This window comes from Pipistrellus hanaki (assembly GCF_964339955.1).
Source record: "Pipistrellus hanaki genome assembly, chromosome: 6".
Lineage (NCBI taxonomy): Eukaryota > Metazoa > Chordata > Mammalia > Chiroptera > Vespertilionidae > Pipistrellus > Pipistrellus hanaki.
Genome location: NC_140508.1, coordinates 42,483,398 through 42,505,679, shown reverse-complemented (window position 1 = coordinate 42,505,679; position 22,282 = coordinate 42,483,398). Strand labels below are relative to the sequence as shown.

The window sequence follows — 22,282 nt, the reverse complement described above, 5'->3', positions numbered from 1 at the left end:
GTACAAGAGTTATATCAGCACTGCCTACATATACACAGTTATTCACTGCAATACTGTGTACAAAGGAGAACAAATTTGGGTCCATCAAAGGAGACTTGGTCAAATACAGTCTATACCCTTACACAACAACATTTGTGCCATGTGGCAACAGAAAAGAATGGAAAATCTCAATGCACAAGTATGAAAAGAACTGTAACATATATGATATTGAGAAAAGATGGAAATTTATGTTAACAAGCTGTGTTCTGTTAGAAATCGTAAAAATGAGAACATCTATATATAAAAAAGCCTAACCAACCGTCCAACCCTTCCACCAGTACCTATAATGTGCACTGACTACCAGAGAGGTAGACGCTCAACGCAAAGGTACTGAAACATGGAACAGACTGATGAATCTCAGAGGGAAGAGGGGAGGAGGAGTGTGGGAAGAGATTAACCAAAGATCTTATATGCATACTAGAAGCCCAGTGCATGGATTCATGCACAATGGGGTCCCTTGGCCTGGCCTGTGGGGATCGGGCCAAAACCAGCAGTATGACATCCCCCAAGGGGTCCCAGATTGCGAGAGAGCACAGGCCAGGCCAATGGACCGTGCACTGGGCCTCTAGTGTAAATATATGATGATACTTACACACAGAGAAACTTCAAAATGCATGAGAAACCTGGTGATTTTAGGTAGCAAGGTTAGGGATGAGGTTTTTCACTCTATTCCCTCATATTGTTTGGATTTATAAAACACATGAATATGACACATATCAAAAAAATTTGGTTGCCTTAAAAATAATGTGAAGTCAGGTTTACTATAGTATAAGCCACAAAATGTAAACTACACTCTTTTTGATGTATAGTCTAGGAGTTTTGATAAATGGATATACTTGAGTAACTGCTGCCACTATCAAGATATAGAACAATTCCATCATTCCCAAATCCCCATGTACCCTTTATAGTCAACCCCTCTTCTTATACCCAGCTCTTGGTAACTACTGATGTTTCTATCCTACATGTTTGCTTTCCCTCTCAAGTGGAACCATACAGCACAACAGATAGGTTTTTGAGTCTGGCTCCTTCCCTGGGCACAGTACATCTGTAATTCATCCATGCTGCTGAGTGTGTCGGCTGCCCACTTCTTCTCACTGTGGAGCAGTTCTCCATTGTATGAACACTCTCCAGTTTGTTTACTCATTTACGAGGTGAAGGACGCCGAGGCAGTTTCCAGTTTGGGGAAATTATGAATTAAAACCACCATGAATATTCATGTATAGGTTCTGGTGTGAACTCATGATTTTATTTCTCTTGGTTAGACAATGAGGAATGGGATTACTGAGTCATGTGGTAAATTAAATAAGAAACTCCCACTCTGTTTTCCAGATTGGCTGTTCTTTGCCATTCCACCAGCAATGGATAAGGATGCCAACTGCTCCACAACCTTTCCAACAGTTGGTGTTGCCATTTTGTTTTCTTGTAGCCATTATAGAGGGTGATCAATGGTATTTCATTGTGCTTTTAATGTGTATTTCTCTAATGACTAATAGTACTAAGGTAAAAAAGAAAAATTCAATTAACAGATGAAACAACTATTAGTATATCTCTTCCTCCAAAGAAAAGCCTTAAACTCTACAAGTTATTTGGGGGGAGGGGGGGTGTATTTCAGGGTGAATTTCACTCCCCTGTAATCGCATTGAACACAGAAGCTGTGAGCCATCATCTCTATATCCCTGGCCTTCAGCACACAGAAAATACTTGTGTGAATGAATGAATGAATGAATACAGAAAAGAATAACTGTATTCATTCATTGTGTGAATGAATGAATACAGAAAAGAATAATCTACTAGAATATTATGAGCAAGTTCTACAAAGTAATCAGAGAGTAACAAATTTAGGATAAAGTGCTAGACACAGAGCAAGCAAGCACTACTTAGATTTTGGAAAATGGGTGAGCCATGAGCATGTTCAAATACTGATAAGAAAAGCCAGCAACATGAATATATGGAGGACAAAGGCAAAAGATGAGTCAATGAGCAGGGAGGAATTCAGACAGAAGGAAGAACCAATCTTCCTGTGGCCGGAGATAAGGCTCTATGCACAGACAGGTGCAATGCTTGTTGTGGTCAGTGGTGGGCGGGTGAGGAAGGGACCAGGAAATTGAAGGAATTCCTGCCAGGCAGCCTCTGTTTTCTAAGTGAAGAATATAAGGTGCATCTAGACAATGCAGCCTGTTTCCTTTCTCTTATCTCTTCCAATTATAAATAACAAATCCTTATTGCAAAATAAGAGTAAAGATTGCTTCTAGCCGAAACCGGTTTGGCTCAGCGGTAGAGCGTCGGTCTGCGGACTGAAAGGTCCCAGGTTCGATTCCGGTCAAGGGCATGTACATTGGTTGCGGGCACATCCCCGGTAGGGGGTGTGCAAGAGGCAGCTGGTCGATGTTTCTCTGTCATCGACGTTTCTAGCTCTCTATCTCTTTCCCTTCCTCCTCTCTGTAAAATATCAATAAAATATATTAAAAAAAAAAAAAAAAAAGATTGCTTCTAATCTGACCAATTGAAATCAATTTTTAGATATATATATCCTCCCCACTTATTTCTTTTCTGAACATGTTTATGTATATTTATAATGAGTCTACATTATACATATTGATTTGTATCCTGATTCTTTTCACTTGGAAAACACACACAGCTACACGTTTTGATGTTTCTATGTTCTTCTCAATGCATGCATAGTACTCTATTGTATAAATGAGCCATAACTTAGATATTTTCTATTAGTGATTTAAGTTGCTTCTGTTTTCCAATAATTACGAATAAAAACTTCAGTAGTCAACCAATTGTTTCCTTTGTACAAATTTCGAAAAGTTGACTTTCTAGTTTAGAAATTGTAAAAATGTAAAGGCTCTTTGAAGCTTCTTGCAAAACTGATCTCAAAAAGGACACCACCAATGTAAGTCGGAGATTGTTCACCAAGCATCTGCAACACCAGATCACCATCCATCGGCTTGCCAAAATAATGGGTAAAATATTACATTGCACTCTGTTTTTTTCCTCAATGCCTAGTGATATGGACATCTGTCTGTACGTCCCTGAACCACTTGTATTTCTCCAGTGAACTGCCCAATCATATCCTCTCTGCAGTATTACGTGAGGGTGGGGAGAATGGCAGGTGAGAAAGCCAGACAGGAGACTGTACGGCCTTTTAAACAAAGGCGAGGGCTTTAGATCATCCACGGTGTGATGGGAGGACACTACAGGTTTGAGCAGAATACTACGACCAATATATTTTCAACGGGTCACTCTGGCTGCCAAATGTGAGAGCAGAAACCCAGTGCAGAGGCTGTCTGCAACAATCTGGGGCAGGTGTGCTGTGTCCTGGGCTTGGAAAGTAAAGGTGATGGTGAGTGGTTGGATTTCATATCAACATCAAATGCAAAGAGCTAATAGCATTTGTGGATGTGGGTGACAAAGGAGAGAAAAGGAGTCAAGTGTCACTCCAAATTCTCTGGCCTGGGCCCCTGGTACTAACTAGGAAAGTAGGGGAGAAGCAGGTTTAAGGAAGGAGTGAGACCAAAGGTTATGTCTGAGAGAGGCCCATTGGAGATCTTCTAAGTAGAGATGCTAAATGGGTGGTTAAATTCTAGTCTGAACTCAGGGGAGAGGTCCAGGCCAGAGAAATAAATCTGTAAATCATTAGGAGATAAGTACTAGGAGATGGATGGCTTTTACAATCATGGGCCTGGGTGAGAACTTTCTGAGCGTAAATGGACACATCAACATTCATAAGGCAAGAAAGATGAGCAAGACTGAGAAGTGTGGTCAATGAGGCAGGATAAGAACTAAGAGAAAAGAACTAAAAGACAACTGCTTCAGACAGGTCAGACACGATGGCTGAGAGAGCCAAGACCCCTGGGCTCGGTGACACGGAGTCACTGGGGAGCCCGATAAGAGTAGGCTGTTTTGTGTGTTTTAATCCTTACCCAAGGATATGTTTATTAATTGTGAGAAAGGGGAAGGGAGCAGGGGAGAGAGACAGACAGAGATTGATGTGAAAGAGCAACCTCAATGTATCAATCGGTTGCCTCCCGAACCCACCAAGACTGGAGATTAGACCCGCAACCTATTTATGTGCCCTGGCTGAGAATCTAACCCACAACCTTTTTGGTGCATGGGATGACATTCCAACCAACTGAGCCACCTGGGACAGGACAAAAGTGATTTTGGTGGAGTGATAAGAAATTCATAAAATGGAGAAGTCATGGGGAGTCCCAGCAGGAAAGCAATTTCAGGGAGGTTTGTGGTAAAGGGAAGCAGAGAAAAGTGGATTAGGAAGGTAACCTTATTTAGTTATAAGAGGTCCCATGGCCCTCAGTGATTCTGAGAAAGTCAGGGAAGAGCTGAAGATGCAGGAGAGAGGGCAGGAGTGTGGCTGCGATGTCCTCCCATGGTCCACAAGAAGGTTGAGTGGAGCCCATAGACCATGGGCTGTCCTCCTGGGGGGACAGTCCCCCTTCACAAGGGAGAGGGCAGGTCACGTGCAAGTGGATGTTCATTGTGCCGAATCTCCTCAGGTGTTAAGCAGAAATACAAACTTCTTGACTTTCAAGATTGTCCACAATCTATTCCTCAACCCATCATTTGACTATGTTTCCTAGGATTTCATACACATCCCACTTGAAGCCCCTCAAATTCACATTTCAAGATGACACCGCCCTCCCCTGCCCTTCCGAGACAGCCTCCCTCACCAGAGGCTCATTCAGACCCTTTCCACCCTCGGGCCAGCTCACCTCTCAGCTTCTTCCCGTCCTCTCCAGCCACCATTCTCTCCTCTTGCTCACATCCCACACTATTACCACAGCCAACCAATGGAAACACACAACCCAACATGTCCTTTCTCTGCCTAAAACCCAGCCATTGTTCTCTGGTAGCTCAAGGAGTGGGGCCTTTGGACTTGCTACTCACCACCCCATCCTCCCTTCACACCCTCCCAAGGGCATCGTCCTCCAGAATTACCCGCTGGCAGTCACCCAGCCTGTCATTTTGGTTAGTGCCACATCCGCACTTCTTGCCACTCTGTGCTTGGGGCAAATTCCCTTGTACATCCTTCAATACTTCCGGGTAGTGTCTCTTCAGTGAAGCCTTCCCTGCACCTCCCAAACCCTGCCATCTCCCAAGAAAAAGGGATGCTCAAATCCCAGAAACCTAGTACCTTCAGCCTACATCCAATTCTTCTCTTCCACATATCACACATAATTTTTATTTTTAACTTTACTCTATCCTCCTCCAACCACTTTCCAGGCTGAACTACATTCTGTTTCTATTTACAGGGCCTCTGCAAAAACTGAGCCGAAATCTGAACTGAAGGCACCTTTCACTTAGTACCGTGTTTCCCCAAAAATAAGACATCCTCCAAAAATAAGACCTAGCACATGGACAGACAAGACATCCCCTGAAAATAAGACCTAGTGCAACTTTGGGAGAAAAAAATTAATATAAGACACTGTCTTATTTTTGGGGAAACAGGGTATTTAATTATATACACCTCATGATGCCTCCAAGACTCTGGCTTTACACCCAAACTCCTACTAGTTTTACTTTTACATTTTTTATGCTTTTTTTCCTTCTATCCGTTTGTAATCACTTTCAAGGCAAGAATTATATATTTTATTTGTACTCCACAGCAAAATGATATTTACAGAATAAAAGAAAGGTACATACAAAAGAACAAACATGGTTAAAAGTTAAATATTTCCAAAGTATGAATAAATGGACTGTTCTAAAGAGTATCATAATTGCACATTATTCCTGTAATATTCAAGCAGCTGACAGATGAAAGAAAGTATAGACTGAAAACATGAACATGTTAAAAAAGCAATAATCTGTCTCAGCTTTCCTATAGGATACAAATGAGCTGAGTGCCTATAAATTATAACTCAACAAAGTTAATTTTTTAAAAAGAAATTCACTGAAGAAACAGGCAACATCATTAGCATAGCTATTCAATAGATAAAAGGTATAATTTTCATTCTGAGAATTCTTTAAACTCTCACCAGGATAAATTTAAAAAGAAATGTTTCACAGGTGTTAACTTTCTGTCTATTTTTATAAAATAAATCTTTATTGTTCAGATTATTACAACTGTTCCTCCCCCTCCCCCAACTCTTCTCCATCTGGTTCCCACCCCACCCTCTACCCTTACCCGCCCCGCCTCCCCCCCCCTCCGTCCTTATCCATAAGTGTACAATTTTGTCTTCTCCCCACTGCTTTGTCAGTCAATTCCCTTTCTATGCCCCTGATTCTATTATATTCACCAGTTTATTCTGTTCATCAGATTTTTTATTTACTTGATTTTTATATTCACTTGTTGATAGATATGTATTTGTTGTTCATAACTTTTATCTTTACCTTTTTCTTCTTCTTTCTCTTCTTAAAGAATACCTTTCAGCATTTCATATAATACTGGTTTGGCTATGATGAACTCCTTTAGCTTTTTCTTATCTGTGAAGCTCTTTATCTGCACTTCAATTCTGAATGATAGTTTTGCTGGGTAGAGTAATCTTGGTTGTAGGTTCTTGCTATTCATCACTTTGAATATTTCTTGCCACTGCCTCTGGCCTGCATAGCTTCTGTTGAGAAATCAGCTGACAGTCATATGGGTGCTCCCTTGTAGGTAAATAACTGTTTTTCTCTTGCTGCTTTCAAGATTCTCTCTTTGTCTTTTGCCCTTGGCATTTTAATTATGATGTGTCTTGGTGTGGTCTTCTTTGGATTCCTCTTATTTGGGGTTTCCTGTGCTTCCTGGACTTGTAAGTCTATTTCTTTCACCAGGTGGGGGAAGTTTTCTGTCATTATTCTTCAAATAGGTTTTCAGTGTCTTGTTCTCTCTCTCTTCTTCTGGCATCCCCATAATTCTGATGTTGGTATGCTTAAAGTTGTCCCAGATGCTCCTTACACTATATTCATATTTTTGGATTCTTTTTTCTTTTCCGGTTGGGTGCTTTTTGCTGCTTTGTATTTCAAATCTTTGACTTGATTCTTATGTTCCTCTAGTTTGCTGTTGGATCTCTATATTATTTTTTATTTCAGTCAGTGTATGCTTAATTTCTAGTTGGTCCTTTTCATATCCTCGAGGGTCTCACTAAATTTATCAGCCTTTTCTAGAAAATTCTTGAAAAGCCTTATAACCATGGTTTTGAACTCTATATCCATTTGCTAGCTTTCCTCCATTTCTTTCATTTGTAACCTGTTTCTTTGTCTCTGCATTTTGGGCTGCTTCCCTGAGTTGATAAAGTGGCTTTGTGTGCTAGGTGTTCTATAGGGCCCAGTGGCTCAGCTTCCCCAGTTACATGAGGTGGACATTCTTGGTGCACCTCTTTGTGGGCTGTGTGCAGTCTTGTTGTAGTTAAGCCTTGATTGTTATTGGTATCACTGGGAGGAATTGACTGCCAGGCCAATTGGCTGTGAGGATCAGCTGTGTCTACATTGGGAGAACTTCTGTGCTGGAGACATCCTTATGAGGCAAGACTTGCTTCCGTGGGGCTTTGGTGCTCACTGAGTCTTCCCTCTGAGTGTGACCCTTATGGATCTGAGGAGTTGTAATATGGATGGTCCTACTCTGACCCCTGGGTACACTGGCTCTTGAATCTCCAAGGAGGTGCTAATTTAGCCTCTGCATGAGGCCATCCAGCAGGAGCTACGGAGAGATCTTCAGGTTTCTCTTCTTTGTTTTGGGTATGGAGGTGCCCAGATGAGGTCCAGGTGTGAAGCAATGCAAGCTGCTGCAGAGCCTTGGGCCTTCTTTTGGATGTTCTGGGTCTCACTGACTCAGCTGCAGTTTGTTAGGTAAGTTTAGAATTCAAAGGACCAGGCCATTCATATGCAAAAGCCTCTGCACTCAGCTTGGATGTGGGGAGAGTCTCAGGGCGGAATAAACAGCAATGACTTCATGGGGCGGGATCTCAGGTAGGAGCAAACAGCAATTGCTTCCTGTCAGCTCCGCCCTAAGAGGCCTCTGGGTCTCAGTGTCCCGCAGTAATCGCTGCAAGCACCTCTGAGAGAAAGCCGCCCTCAAGTTTTGCCCGCTGCCAGACAGTCCAGTTTCTCCCCATATAAGTCTGGGTCCCCAGAGTCTCGCCTGGAACTGGAGTTTAGAGCAGTCAGGAGCTTTTGTTTCCCTCCAGCTTGAAAAAGCCAGCCACATACTCAGTTGTCAGCCCTCTCCATGAACATGCACCTCTGTACCGAACTGATGCCTTCCACATCTCCTTTGAGTCTCAGTGTGCTTCTTTCTTTCCTTCTAGTTGTAGAATTTCTACTCATCCAGCCTTCCTGGATAATGTCCGTTTTGTCTTTTAGTTGTAGTTTTGAAATTGTTGTGCAAGGCAGCAGTTCAGGTATTTACCTATGCCGCCATCTTGGTTTCTCCCCTCCAGTTTCTGTCTATTTTTATGTTAGATTCGGAATAGTCAGTATGTGCCCTCAAAACTGTAAAACTTCCACTCCCTTTATGTAAATATTCCCAATAGTTATAGATAGTAAATCTTAAGAAATAGAGCTGCTCACCTAACCCACCTATGCTCTCTTAGAAAATGGTCTTTTGCACACAGGCAGGCAGCCTTCCCCTGAAGTCTGGAATACTGTGTACATAAATTTGAAAGTTCTTACTGAGAGAACTTAATACCTAGGACACTAGTGAGATTTTTCCAGTTCCTGTCTCACTACATCCAGGAATATATAAATAAATGGGTATTTAGATGAGCACAGAATAGGAAACTCAACTTACACACGTGTGAAAGCACCAAGAAAAATACTAAATGATTTTAGTACTAAATGATCCAAGTTCCTACAAATTAGAACTGAGGGTTTTGGGGGAAATATTTAAACACAGGGAATAAATTTAGTCCAGTGGTTGGCAGACTTTTTTCTGGAAAGGGCCAGATTGTAAATATTTTAGGCTTTGCAGACCATAATAAAGTCCCTGCTGCAACTACTCCCTCCACCTTGTAGTTCAAAAGGAGCCGAAAACAAGGATGTGTAAACGAATGGGCGTGGCCTTGTTTCAACAAATTATTTACAAAAACTTTAATGACTTAGCTAGGCTGTCAACTATAGTTCAGACTATTCTCTCACATTCTTTAGAAATATGTAATACCTTAATCAATAAATAAATTTTAAAAAGAAAAGAAAACAGAGGCAAGTCTCCATCCTTTAAAACCAAATCTAAACAAAGGAGGTAATCAAGCTAAGTAAAAGGACATGCTCAGAACATGTCCTGAGGACCACCTGTCGCTGTCCGTGCCATTTGGTGAAACACAGAACTATAATCAATGCACCATAAGGAAAGGCTAAACCGGGACAGAAAGGTGTCCAGCAACGGGAAAAAGGCAAGTGCAGAAAGAAAGCCTGGCTTCCTAACGAAGCTGACGGGATCCTGGCCATGACTCTCAGAAATGCCTGCCAGGGTGTCAAGGAGGGAAGGAATACACAGAATGTTTTTTCTTCTCATGTGATTTTTAACATGACCCTTGTGCTTTTTTTTAATTAAAAAGCAATCTAAGAAAATGAAGTCATTGGAAAAGATTTTTTCCTACAATCCCTATTTTATAAAATGGAAAATACTGCTACAGAATAAAAAATTAAAATATACTGACTGAAGACCTAAGTAGACTCTTTGTAGTATAGTTCCACAAATCAAGACAAAAGAACTAGTCGGTCCTTTCAAAAGATAATCATGGTTTGATTGGATGATCTATAAGGAAGCTTATAACTTTAAAAAAATAAGCAAGCACAGATATAAAAAAAACTAAGCTTAAAACTGACTGATGGCAGTCCTGCGTGACGTAGTAATGTCCCAGCTGTCTAAATAAACCGTGTTAATTAATGGCCTGAAGGTGCAAAGCACGTGCTACCACGCGAGTTACCAGGGAGCCAGCCCGGCCGGCCTATCCACCGGGGGAGAATCGCTCAGACGACTCTGGCAGAGCCCCTCTTGTCTTAGTATTGATAGAAGTTTTGCAATTGCTTGGCTTCGAGTGGATATGAAGGACAGAGCCTCTTTCTTCCTGACAACCTTCCAACTCCTTATTTGCAGACCATGCAGTACCCAGCGGGCATTCACGTGGTCCTGCTGTGTTAATGACTTGGAATCTTCTACCTTGCTCCAGGCTCAAACCAGGCTCCACTCTTCTCCTGCCAAACAGGAGTTTGTTCCCACTCGTAACTTGGGGTGACTGCTGGAGAACCCATACCCGATCCTAAGACAGAGATGAGGCCTCTGGGTTCTGAGGCAGCCTTTGGCGCAGGATTCAATTCTGGAAAAGGCCTGCAGTCCTTCAGGTTCTGAGGTTTTCCCACCTGTGAGCTGAGCGGGAACTCGAAACCTCAGGTGCTTTTCAGTGTTGTCGATATTACAATTCCTTATTAAGTCAACCTCGGCCAGAATGGCCTTAATCCTTTCACATCCCCACTTGTGGCATGTAAAATTATTGTCTGGTTTTGGGGGGCTTTGGGGTAATACTAACTTACAATCATGTGTTAAATTCTTAAAATCTAAAAACCTGATCTGCCAGTTGGATTTAGAACATATTTTCCTAAAGAAATTATAAATTAATGTTGCATTCCTGGGCAAGTACATAAAAGCCTACCCATGCAATAACAGAACCATGAAATTAGACCGATACTCTGAAACCTGGTGAGATTTCAGCACCCAATGAATGAAGAAACCTAATCCCACACAAACCTGGGTTCTCTGCGTCATAAAAGAAGCTACTTTCCTCCTCCTCCCTCTGCCCCAGCAGACCTACACTCCACCTGCCAGGGAGGCCACACCAGGAGAGAGCCTGGGCACAGCCAGGGAGTGAGACTTGGCAGGTAACAAGCTTAGGGGGCATCGGTCTGGATCTGGGGCAGAAAACAGGGAGAGGCCAAGATTCTGCCAAAAGGCAAGCTTCCAGTTCTCAGCAGCATGAGGAGTCAGCAAAATGCAACCTCCAACAAATGAGAGGTGAAGGGGAAGAGGGGGAAAAGGAGCTAGACCCACGGCAGCCACTGGACAGTGGAAGCAGAGAGGAGGAAAACTGTGACAGTGAAAGCAAGGAAGTCAGTCGCTGGCTGTGGCGATGTTTTTAATAAGAATATTCTTAAGCCAGCAAGTCTGAGTACATTCACCCAAAGCAGACAGAGACGGCAGCCAAGTCTATTTCTCCTGGCTATGGCACCAGACCAGCATCAGGGGAGTCTCTACCTCCTAAGACCGAGGTCCATTTGAGAGATAAACAGAAAGGGCCCATTGGGAAGAGTCTTCCAGCAGCCCCGGGGGGCGACGCACTCATAGCAAAAGCCTGCGTGATGTCTGTAAACACGTTCCTCACTGCCTCCGCTCTAGCCAGCTACTGCTCACTCACCTGGAGAGGCCTGACTGCAGAGCCACAGGAGCAAGACACACCTGGCACCTGTAGCGCCAGCATGTTAACTGATCTCCTAATACCTGTTTAACCAGTCTGTGCTGACCCAGTCCCTTTGGGCGGTCATTCAGGCCAAAGGCTCCTGTCTGCCAGCAGCAAGATAAAAGTGAACTGTGATCTTTGGTTACAAAAAGAGGTGAGCCTAACTGGCCATACTGTCCATCCGAAAAAGCCTGGCTCACCAGCACTGTGGTGCATTCACTCCGCAGTACTGACTGAGAACATCTGGAGTCAGACGGGAGCCTCATTCTCGAGTGTTTTCCCAGACTTCTCTGAAAGTTCTGCAGGAAGAGCCTCTGTGTCCCAGGGAGCTAGCTCCAGTGACAGCCAGCTCCAAACTCATCCTAGGCAGCGGCTAAGCCGCCTGAGCCTCTCCAAAGCATCCGTGACTGCACAGGGAGACTGACAGTAAATTAGCAACAGCAAAGCCCTGTTAACTTCAACTGCAACTCTCCAGCAAGGCGGCAGGTCCCAGTGAAGAATATAAGGCTGTTACACTCAACATCCTCCCAAAACTACAAACACACATTCGTTCATTTGATGACAGCATAAACAATTTTAACCAAGACTGACCATAACCTTAAGCAATCAAAGTGACGATAGATGGAAAGTCATACTAATATTTGCTAACTGTTCCAATTCCATACTGAAAAATTCAATGAGAATAAAATTAAGCAATCTTTGAAATACTAAGCTTTTCTGCTCTGCAAAGAGCAGACTATTCAGTAGGACGTTTGAGGAGTCTGGATTGAATCCACGTCTGCCAGTTACCAGTTGCAGAACCTGGGGTAATAAATTACTGAACCTTTCCTAAACTTCCTTTCCTTGTCTATAAAATGGGATTAGGCACAGCATGTACCTCCTGAGCCTGTGTGATGGATAGATGAGATAATAAACAGTGCATGCATGCCACGTGGCAAGCCCTCAATCAGCGTTCGCCAACCTGTCATCAACATTGTCATCATCACCTTCCGATTTAGCACAAGGCACCAAAACATCCATCGGTATACCTCCCCAGCTCACTGGCTCAGAACATTCACGTACTGTCACAATAGAGATATTTCCCTGGGTGACCCAGTAAAACCAGATCTTTCCAACTTCCAGCCTGGTGAAGCAAACAACTAGGCTCTCCAGAAGCACTGAGCCAAATACACTTCAAATCCCTTACTGTGTGTAGCATGTTTCATACTTCTCGCTCATCTTAAACACAGAAGGACTGGCTGGAAACTGCTTATCACTTCACAGGCAGTTCCCTAGATCCCGTACCTACAGCACAGGACACTGTGTGCTCAATAAAGCATGTATGACTCCCATTTTTAAAAAGAAGAGGAAATTACGCTGCATGTCTTCCAAATCAGCCCCCATGCTGAACACACCAATTCAAGAGATATGGGTAGGCTTACTATGTGCTAGGGAGAAGCTCCCAGAGACTTTATGGTGAGAACTGAAGAGAGGAAGAAAGCCTCGAGTGTCTAATGGGAGAGGCCCCTGCAGAGCTGCAAGCACATATTACTGATAGGCAGCACACGCTGCCATGGAAAATGCAGGAAGAGGCCTGATTCAGTCTGAGGGAAACAAGGCTTTCTTGATGTCAAGGCTGACACCTGAAGGGTTCAGATAAGTTAGCCTCCTGAGAAATGAAGAGATATGACTAGAAAAAAGAGTAGATCAGAGAAGGCAGCCAGGAAGCCACTGGACCACTCTGTGGGCAACAGGGACATAACATTTTACACAATCAGAACTGCACTTTAAAAACCTCTTTCGGGCCGAAACCGGTTTGGCTCAGTGGTAGAGCGTCGGTCTGCGGACTGAAAGGTCCCGGGTTCGATTCCGGTCAAGGGCATGTACCTTGATTGCGGGCACATCCCCGGTAGGGGGTGTGCAAGAGGCAGCTGGTCCATGTTTCTCTCTCATTGAGACGTTTCTAGCTCTCTATCTCTCTCCCTTCCTCTCTGTAAAAAATCAATACAATATATTTTTAAAAACCTCTTTCGGGATACAGTGAGGACAACAATCCAGGCAAGAACAATGATAAATGAGTGAGGTAAAGGGGAGTAAGTGAATGGATGGGGAGAGGGAAGGAAGGAACCACCATGTCAGGTGGGATACCAAGCTCTGACTGCAGAAGCTTGGGGGCCGGGGGTGTGGGTTCCTTGTTGGGCAGGACTCAGGCTTCTGTGAGTGATCCAAGAAGCAGAAGCACTTGATAAGCAGTAAGATTCCAGAGAATGGAATGCAGGTAAGAAAACACAGCTGGAGACAGACTTGGAAGTTATCTGCACATTTACATGAGAAGTGAAGTTATGAGAGTAACTGAAATTACCCAGAGAGACAAATGTTTCCAGGACAGAAACCATGAAAAACCCAGGAGAGTGTAGTGTTCAACACTTAGGGTAGAAAATGCTTTTAGGAAGACCTGCCAGTTGTGTGAAATAATGCAGTGGAGTCAGTAGAGGTCAAGTCCAAAATATGTCCCTTGGACTCAACAATGAGGTCATAGGTGAGGTGAGCTTGTTGACAAAGGTGAAGCTGAAACCCAACGGTGGTCCGATCAGGAGGAAGTGGGAGTGGGAAAGTGCTTGCTTGGCTGTTGGGGAGGAGGAGGAAAGACAAAGTGCAGATTTGAAGTTTAGAGTTTAAATGCAAGAGAGGTGACACACGCATTCTGACAGGAGGGAAGAAGAAAGAATGGGAAGAGATACAAGTATGTCTGCAGGTAGGTGTTTGGAAGCGGATGTTCCAGACTGGCTCAGCGTGGCAGAATTCACAGGCTAGATTCTAACTCATGTTTAACCAACATTCTTTTCAGTTCACCAGCTTATTGAAAAAGACACTGCCTTCCCTCCCCCGCCTCCCTTTAGTTCTTTCAGGAGGCCATGTGAACCAAATGTGAAACTGTAGTCTAATCTGATGTGCCTTATTCCAAAAGGCAGGGTCCCAACTTCTTCAAAGCTAATCCTAAAATCCTACTAAGCCAAACATTTCCTCTGCGATGAATGGCCGCACAGCGTGTGGCGCACACACATCCAGGTCGGGGCGGGTGCCATGCTGCCATCCAAAGCAAAGAGTTTAACTTTGTGTTACATTTCATCTTATAGTCTAGATCCAGTAATTGTCATATGTGTAAGATAAAGACAGTTTGGGAGAAAAAAAAATAAAGAAACAAAAGAATTCTGAAAAGTCTAAGACCGTGACAGAAGTCTCAAATGTACAAGAGACGCAAAGACTGGATGCTGGCTAATAAATCTGTTCTTGTTGTAACATTTGTGAAATCAGTTTGGGTGCAAAGGAAAGACTTCTAGGATCATCAACACATCGGCTGTAAAATATTATAACTACTGGTATTTACATAGATGGCTTATTATGCATTGACCCTCAAAAACTACCTAATGCTTACAACCCAAGTTCTGAGATGCTCTGGCCTATTTAGAGTCTGAAGTTGAGATGACGAAATAAACCATGGGCTACTAATGCCATATATATTCATTCCATAAGCAACACATTTTTATATGAAGAGATATTGAATTAAGTACAGTTAGACCAAATGTAATAAAAACACTTTTATGCTATTTATGATCATTGTGATTGACGTAGTAAAACGGTAGCTTCATGAGTAGTTCTAATAAATGATTTCAACAAATGAGATTACAAAGCAATGCTTAAAGCGCTTAATGTAACAGGGATCTTTACATTCTAATTACAAACCAATTCTTAGGTGCTCTTTAAACAGGTTCCCCAAGGTCAACTATGTGGGTTTATTGGTTTAAGTTAAAGTAGTAAAATGGTTTCTTTCTTTACAGTGTAATGTCTCTGAAGCCACTAATCAATCTTAGAATCACCAGTGGGACAAGCTGGTACTATGTACCTCTGGGTGCAATACATAAAGAATACAGCACCTGTGACGTATTCCTATATAAAAATTCAACCTGAATCTAATTAAATTTCTAGAAACTATGGGATAAAGAGAAACAAATTAAACAGTATCAAAAGGAAGCCATTACCCAAATTCAGAAACTCGGGTGACATATACGCAATTTTCTTAACAACTCAACAGCACATTAAAAAATAAAATAAAATTGCTATAGAATAAGAGACATTTAAGTTATATAACAGTCAATATAAAGCAGACTCTCTCTGAATCCTGACTAGAATAAACCAACTTTGAGAAGGTCATAATAATATTAAAAATAATCTTGTTAGTTCAAGTCTAACAATGAGCATTTTTTTTTTAAAATTTAATACTTGGAAATGTGTACTTATTATTTTAAAAAGAGAAAAAATATATATATTGCAACTCAGATTTATCAGTGATTTTGAGTTCCAGAGCTTCTCCTAGATACTTTACAGATGAGATCCCTCTTCCCACTACCAAACTCAGGAAATAATCACGTAAGACATAAAATGCTACTAGCAGTTTTCAAAACATCCACTTCCTTCCCTCCTGTTTTCTTCCGTATTTGTCATGGGGCTAAAAGGTAAATTCACACCTTTGTTCTCAGTTTCCTCACCAATGTGGTGGATAGCTCACTGAAAGCCTTGGTGGGTAAAAGTAATGGAAATTATTAGCAAAATCCAGAACAAGATTGGAAGGGCTTAAATATGTACCTTTTGTAGATAAAGAAACCGAGACTGAGAGACACAGTGATTTTGAGGTCACCCTACTACTTACTGACAGAGGCAAGCCAAGAAGCCAAGTCCTGGAGGTCTGTGGGTGGGTGCGCTTCCTTACACCAAGGGGGCGGGGGTGGGGGTGGGGCTTTCACGCGTACCTTCCCGTGCTCCTTCCTCACGTGGGAAATGTAAAGATCTCTTTGCGTGAACAGGCGGTCACACTCCCAACACGTCCACCCGAGGATGGCCATTTTCTTGGGGTCCATTGGTTTCTTCACAGGAGATGGGGATTTATTTTCCAATTTCTCTTTCCCGTTCATGGATCTGACGTCCTCCTTGATTTGATTTGCTGAATTTTGAGTTGTGGGCTTAATGCTCAAAGGCAAGTTTATACCCAAGTTTGGAGGCCCTTCAATACTTTTCAACGATCCATGCATAGACTATGTCACAAAAAGAGAAGAAATATCTATCACAAATCACACCACTAAGAGAGCGCATGTGGGTTATCTCAATGCATAGGACGTTTACATGTGATTTACATTCACTCAGAAATAGTCACATATCAAGAAGAAAACCTAAGCAGAATAATGCTCTAAAAAGATAAAGTAGTAGTATTTGTATGTCAACTAAATATGCATTTCTAGTTCAAAACTATTTTTGAAAAGTTATTTGCTTGTGCCATTCTAAAACTCTTTAAAGAAGGACTTCGATACTGAATCCAGACTACTCCTGACACACCCAGTCAGCACAGGGGGTCTTCCCTGTAACAGAGCACCTCTGGGAAAGAACATTTCACTTTCACATACTGGTAGGTGTTCGAGACCCTCCCTTAACCAGCTTTAACAAATACCTAAGACCCATATGCTAACAGCAAACCCTTCTCCTCCCTTTCAGATTCTTGGAACACTTGTAACAGTTGAGGGGTTTGCTGGAGTTCGGGGGGCAATTCTAATCTCTGTGCACCCTGTCTAGATCCATCCTTTCTTCCTGATAGCAGACTTGTGAACTAACTATACACAGTAGATACTCAAAAAGCGTTCTTAAACTGCTTAGCTATTTATCCTCATTATCCTCAACAGCTATCTTCAGTTAAATGCTCAGGATTTCAAGTTCTACTGGGGTAAAACGAGTGCGTTTGATTCTGAAGACTGGCTCCCATTGCTTTTTGTCTTGCTTGTGTTCTAGAAGCATGGAGCAAGAACAAAGGAAGCGCACCAGCCCATGCGTCCCTGAAGTTTCTCTTTGCCTCGAGCCTCTCCTTACAACAGTAGCCAGGCTGTGGCCAGCCTCCAAGTTGTCGGCTACAGAAAGACAGGGCGGGGGTTGTCCTCTGAGGCCCTCCACTGCAGGCAGGGCTCCCAGGTGCAGGGCTCCTGCTTACGTTCTCAGGCCGGGTCTTCCCTAAAGAGAGCCAAGAAGTAGCCGGCCTTCCTCAGTTCTGCTCACCCCAGAGGGAAAGGGGTTCTATAACTTTCTCCTGAGCTGAGGTTACTGGTCCACCCTGTCACAGGGGCCTGAGCGGCATATCCCACACTCCTTGGCAAAGAGAAACCTGGGGTGAGACGGGATGTCTGGGCTCCCTAACACTGTGCTTTGCTTCCTTTCCACCATGCAGGGCAGAGGCTTCCGGTTTCTTACAAAACAGAAGCCCTATTTAAACACTGTTAACCATTTAACACCCCAAAACTATATCCAAGACCTAATAAGCTATCCCTACATTTCTAGGCAAATGCATTTTTACTGAGAAGTTGAAGGAAGTATTAAAGTATTCCTTTATAAAATAATCTTATGGTGCTATAGAAATTACAGAAAAGCAGCAAAAACTTCTGCTGTAACAAGAGAGCAATGGTAAGTGAAAATCATATTATTTACTTAAAACCAAAATTTCAATAACAAAAATATGACTTCTTTCAGAGTTGATTTTTCCTTAGCTCCAGTCACAATAAATAAGATGAATACTGTAACTTCAAAGTTGACTTTGAACATAAATGCCAACGTGGAATCAATCTGCATTTCACTGGAACTAAGAAGTGGCAAGCACTGGGTTAGACTGGGCAGCTAGAGACCTGCCTTGAAAGGCATGTGGGAAAACTCTGCTCCTGTGCTACTCCTCCCAACGTCTTCCTCATGACAGACTGACCATCACGAGCATTAGGCAATGAAAATAAATCCACAAGAGCTAGGTACATATCTTAAAAATAACAAAAACAGGCTGCCCCTAAAGCTTGATTTTCATTCTCACCCATCCCAAGCACACCGAGGCGGGGCAGGATTTCAAGTGCACAGACCATACTTGAAATGAGACCAGTGAGTGAGTGTTCACTCCCACTATTTTCATATCATGTCCTATAACCACTATTTTCATATCATGTCCTATAAAAGTTCGGTTGAATAAAAATAATGCTTTCCTCCTGTGGCCACAGATTCTACCACTCCTCATCAGCCTCTATTTCTTGGGACCTTGTATTCCTCCAAGTTCACTATTCACACAAGGGGAGACCCTAGCCACCAAATCGATGACCCACTTCCAGGTGTAAAGGTGACTTCCAGAAAGCAAATACCTTAAAAGTCTTTTAAGGAGTAACTTTCCTTTGTGTCCCCTCCCCCATATAATATATTAAAATATCTGGGTCTAATCCCAATGTCTCTACATTTATTTTATTTTTTTTAGCAGTTTTTAGTTTTTCCTGATCATTCATTATGCACTGTCAAGACAGTTTTATAAATTTAGCAAAAGATTTAAATATCTTATGAGGAGTGCACTGTACTTCAAGTGAGAGTGATGAAACACACCGCCCAGCCCATGCGCTTTCTTGGCCCTAAGAATGTCACACCACCACTGCCTTCGCCTGGCCTCTAGTGCGCAGACTCATGCAGACATGAAGTCCTGTGCAATAGGCACTATGCTCATGAGCTCACATACATAAAACATGGGAAATTTCAAGGCTTAATTGTCCATTCATTTAACTAAAGTGAGACTAAACTAATTTAGACTTAATTTGTTCTTTAAATAAATGGACCTTTTTGTGTAATGTATTAAAACAGAGAAAAACTAAGAAGAGATTGAATTCATGATAATATTGAATTCAATTTTTAAAAATGTTAAACTCACTTTAATCTCAGAGCTAATGGATATTCTCTCCCACTAACATAGGAATAAACTTATTTTACCTACCAGTGGACAGCTAAGAGGCTAGGACCAAAGGCTGTAAAGAGATTTAAGTGTCCCCTTTAGGGGTTAGAGTTAGTCGTCCAAGTTGGACATTTATTCATTTCACTAACTGAACACCACCAGGTGCTAGGCCCTGTGCTGTATCCTGGACATTTCATAGTCAACTTACACGCAACCTTGATAGAAGGGGAAAAAGAGACTAACGATGCAGGAGCATCAATTATAATGCAAATTTAGTCGCTTAATTTCAAGGGGAAAAAACCTTCATTTTTCAAAATACACTAATATTTATACATATCAGACAATCTGTCAGAGTCCCTTTCTATTTCTAAATCCTCTACCACACCAAGTTTCCTAAAAAAGTGAACTTCACGGTCATCATTTTCATCCATAGAAAAAGAGAACCCTATCACTTTATTATGATTTTAAAATCTGTGCATGCATTTGTTACTTTGTGTTGACCTTTCATGGTCTGTAGATCAGGCCTTGGGGATAAAAGTACCCTTCAATGGAGTGAACATGTACATTGCTCATTACCATCGACCAGCATCCATCCCTTCCCTCGACAGCCCACATGCCTTATCGTAATCTGCTGCTCACCCGTGACTTATGACCAATGGATGGATCTGGGATTCATTTAAAAGACACGAGAGAGACGCACACACCTTGATATGGTCCATCATGAGTTGCTTCTGTGCATATAAAAGAGAACAGTCTGGACACTTGAAAACAGACACCTTCTGGTTTTCGATGTGTTGGTCAAAGTGGCGATACAACAGGGTTTGCAGGGTAAATACGGTGTCGCACATGGAACACTTATATATTATTCTAAAACAGAGAAGTGCATGGACACGTCAGTCAGCCCCCACCGCTCAAACCAAAGGAACTTTCATCTTATCTCAAGACTTCCGGAGGCAGCAGCAATGAGAACACATAAACACGGTAAGAACAAAACAGGTTAGCATTGAAATAAACCTTTGAAGGCAACTGACATCACTCAAGTGCAGATCAATCTTAGTATTTTGGGCAAGGACTTAGGCACAGTTGCTTAGACGTCTAAGTGAATGACCATTTAGGACTTACAGATCTACAATGGACAGGTTTTCATAAAGTCTCCACTTGGCAGTTAGTTAACAGTGAGCAAAATCACCATTGATGTTTTGTTTTGTTTTTTTAAAGATCAGACAAGGAATGCTGCTCAATGGTGGTACCCTAACCTGAAAAGGATTTTGAGGAATGCAGTAAGCAGGCCCACTCCCATAACAGCCCCATAACAGCTCAAGCTGTCACTTGTGCCAAGTTTTCACCTGGACTTAATAGCAGTCTTACACTTGAATGTCAACATTCTGTTCTTAACAAAGAAAGCCCCACAGAAAAGAAAATCCACACTGCAACACCTGAGTGTGTGCTGGGCTTTCACTGGCTTAAAATACTGACTGTCCACTACAACAGATTTCCGTACCTCATGTTACCACCAAGCAGCCTCCTTAGGTTAGTTATGCACCTTTAACCTTCAGGACATAATACATTCTATCTGATGACACCTCCCTCAGAGGCTCAGGCCAGAGCTGTCCAGAGCAGTGAATGTTCCTAGACTCCGGGCCACAACCTTCGCTTCCGGTGAATTTGACGGGTCCCTGTGAATACCCCTGCCCACAGTAGGTCACCCACTGTTCCAGGTCACCCTGGTCCTCGGGGGAGGCCCTGGAAGACCTCTGTCTCCCTTGAAGAATGATGAGAAAAGGCGCAAAATCTTAGGGAGCAGCTTTGGAAAATAGCAGAGAAACTGACTGAAGGTGAAAGAGATGAAAAGAGAACGCTGAGGTTTCGCTTAATGTTTCAGCAGGAAAGCTAAAGAAAGGAATGCCTCTTGTACCCACTTGTCTTTCCTCTCAGGGCCTTTTCAGCACAGCACTTCTCACGTACCCTCCACCCTCACTCTGCAAGTCTTTGTCCAAAAATTACAGATTTAACTTTTTTCTTCCCCCCATTAAATTTATAAATTTAATTGAAGTGAGTGACATGTTTTTACAAGGCCTTGACATGTTAGTTTGGCACAGAGCACAAGAACCCGTGATTGGGACGGGGGCTGTTTTTAAGGTCAGACACAACTTCACCAGACTGCTTCAAGGTGGTATACCAATGTGTCATCATTAACTTCCCCAGACGTGACAAAAATGATCATTCCCTCACTGTCTGAATAGCTTGGATTTTTAAACAGTCTAGTAAATAAGAGCAATTGTGTAAAAATGTTGAGATTATATTGCAGATTATCTTTCCATGCAATGACATGGAAAGATTTTCATGAAAATTAAAATGACCGGTAATAAGACATTATGTATGATGTGGCTGCACTTTTTAAGGGGATGTAGAAAAAGAACAGAAGGCATATATCTACCATCATCTCTGCTGGATGGCAATACCCGTATTCCTTTCATTGTTCTGCTTATCTGTATTTCCTGGTGTTTCTGTAATTAGCATACAGCAATAAGGGAAAAAACAGCCTGAAGAAAAGAAGTAAGATGACTATGTAAGCTAAGAATTTTCTCAGGATTCTATTCTTACTTTTGGAAATAACTACTTCATGACAAATGGCATAGCTCATTTTATACATGCTCCATTCCCTTTGGAGTGCGGGTTTGTTTGGTTTCATTTGTTGCCTTTTACAAACGTTAACAGCAAAGAAAGTAAAAACAGAGAATCATTTACTTGGGCTTTTTTCAGGGGAACAGGTTGTTAACGTATTATCAGAATTCTGCCCCATAAACTGCTCTAAACAGAATTCTGCCCCATAAACTGCTCTAAACAGAAAGGGGAAATGTGCCACCAGCTGCACTAGATGATGCGGTAATGACATCAGCATGACAAGGACAGGCAGGCACTGCGGGTCCCCAGTGTGACGCAGAGAAGATTCCAGCCCAGGGTGCACTTCCTGGGTGCATGAGCAGCTGTTTCAGATGGAAGAACGCTGATGAGACAGGACGATTAAATGCAACATGGAGTCCTGGATAAAAGACACTGTCTCAACCAGTGGAGAGATTTTCATGCG

General features: G+C 42.4%; 1 protein-coding gene across 10 annotated transcripts in view; it reads right to left on the bottom strand.

Moving 5' to 3' along the window:
- Positions 1 to 22,282, bottom strand: part of ZNF532 (zinc finger protein 532) — a 103,213-nt gene that overhangs the window by 10,079 nt on the left and 70,852 nt on the right. For 9 of the 10 annotated variants that reach the window (XM_084888284.1, XM_084888279.1, XM_084888278.1 and 6 more), the window contains 2 exons: positions 19,899 to 20,061; positions 16,220 to 16,501 (listed from right to left, as the gene is read on the bottom strand). The exons of the other annotated variant lie outside the window; for it this stretch is intronic. In XM_084888284.1, the coding sequence (XP_084744410.1) occupies positions 16,220 to 16,501; positions 19,899 to 20,061 (445 nt within the window). The remainder of the gene's footprint in view (positions 1 to 16,219; positions 16,502 to 19,898; positions 20,062 to 22,282) is intronic. 10 annotated transcript variants of the gene reach the window in all.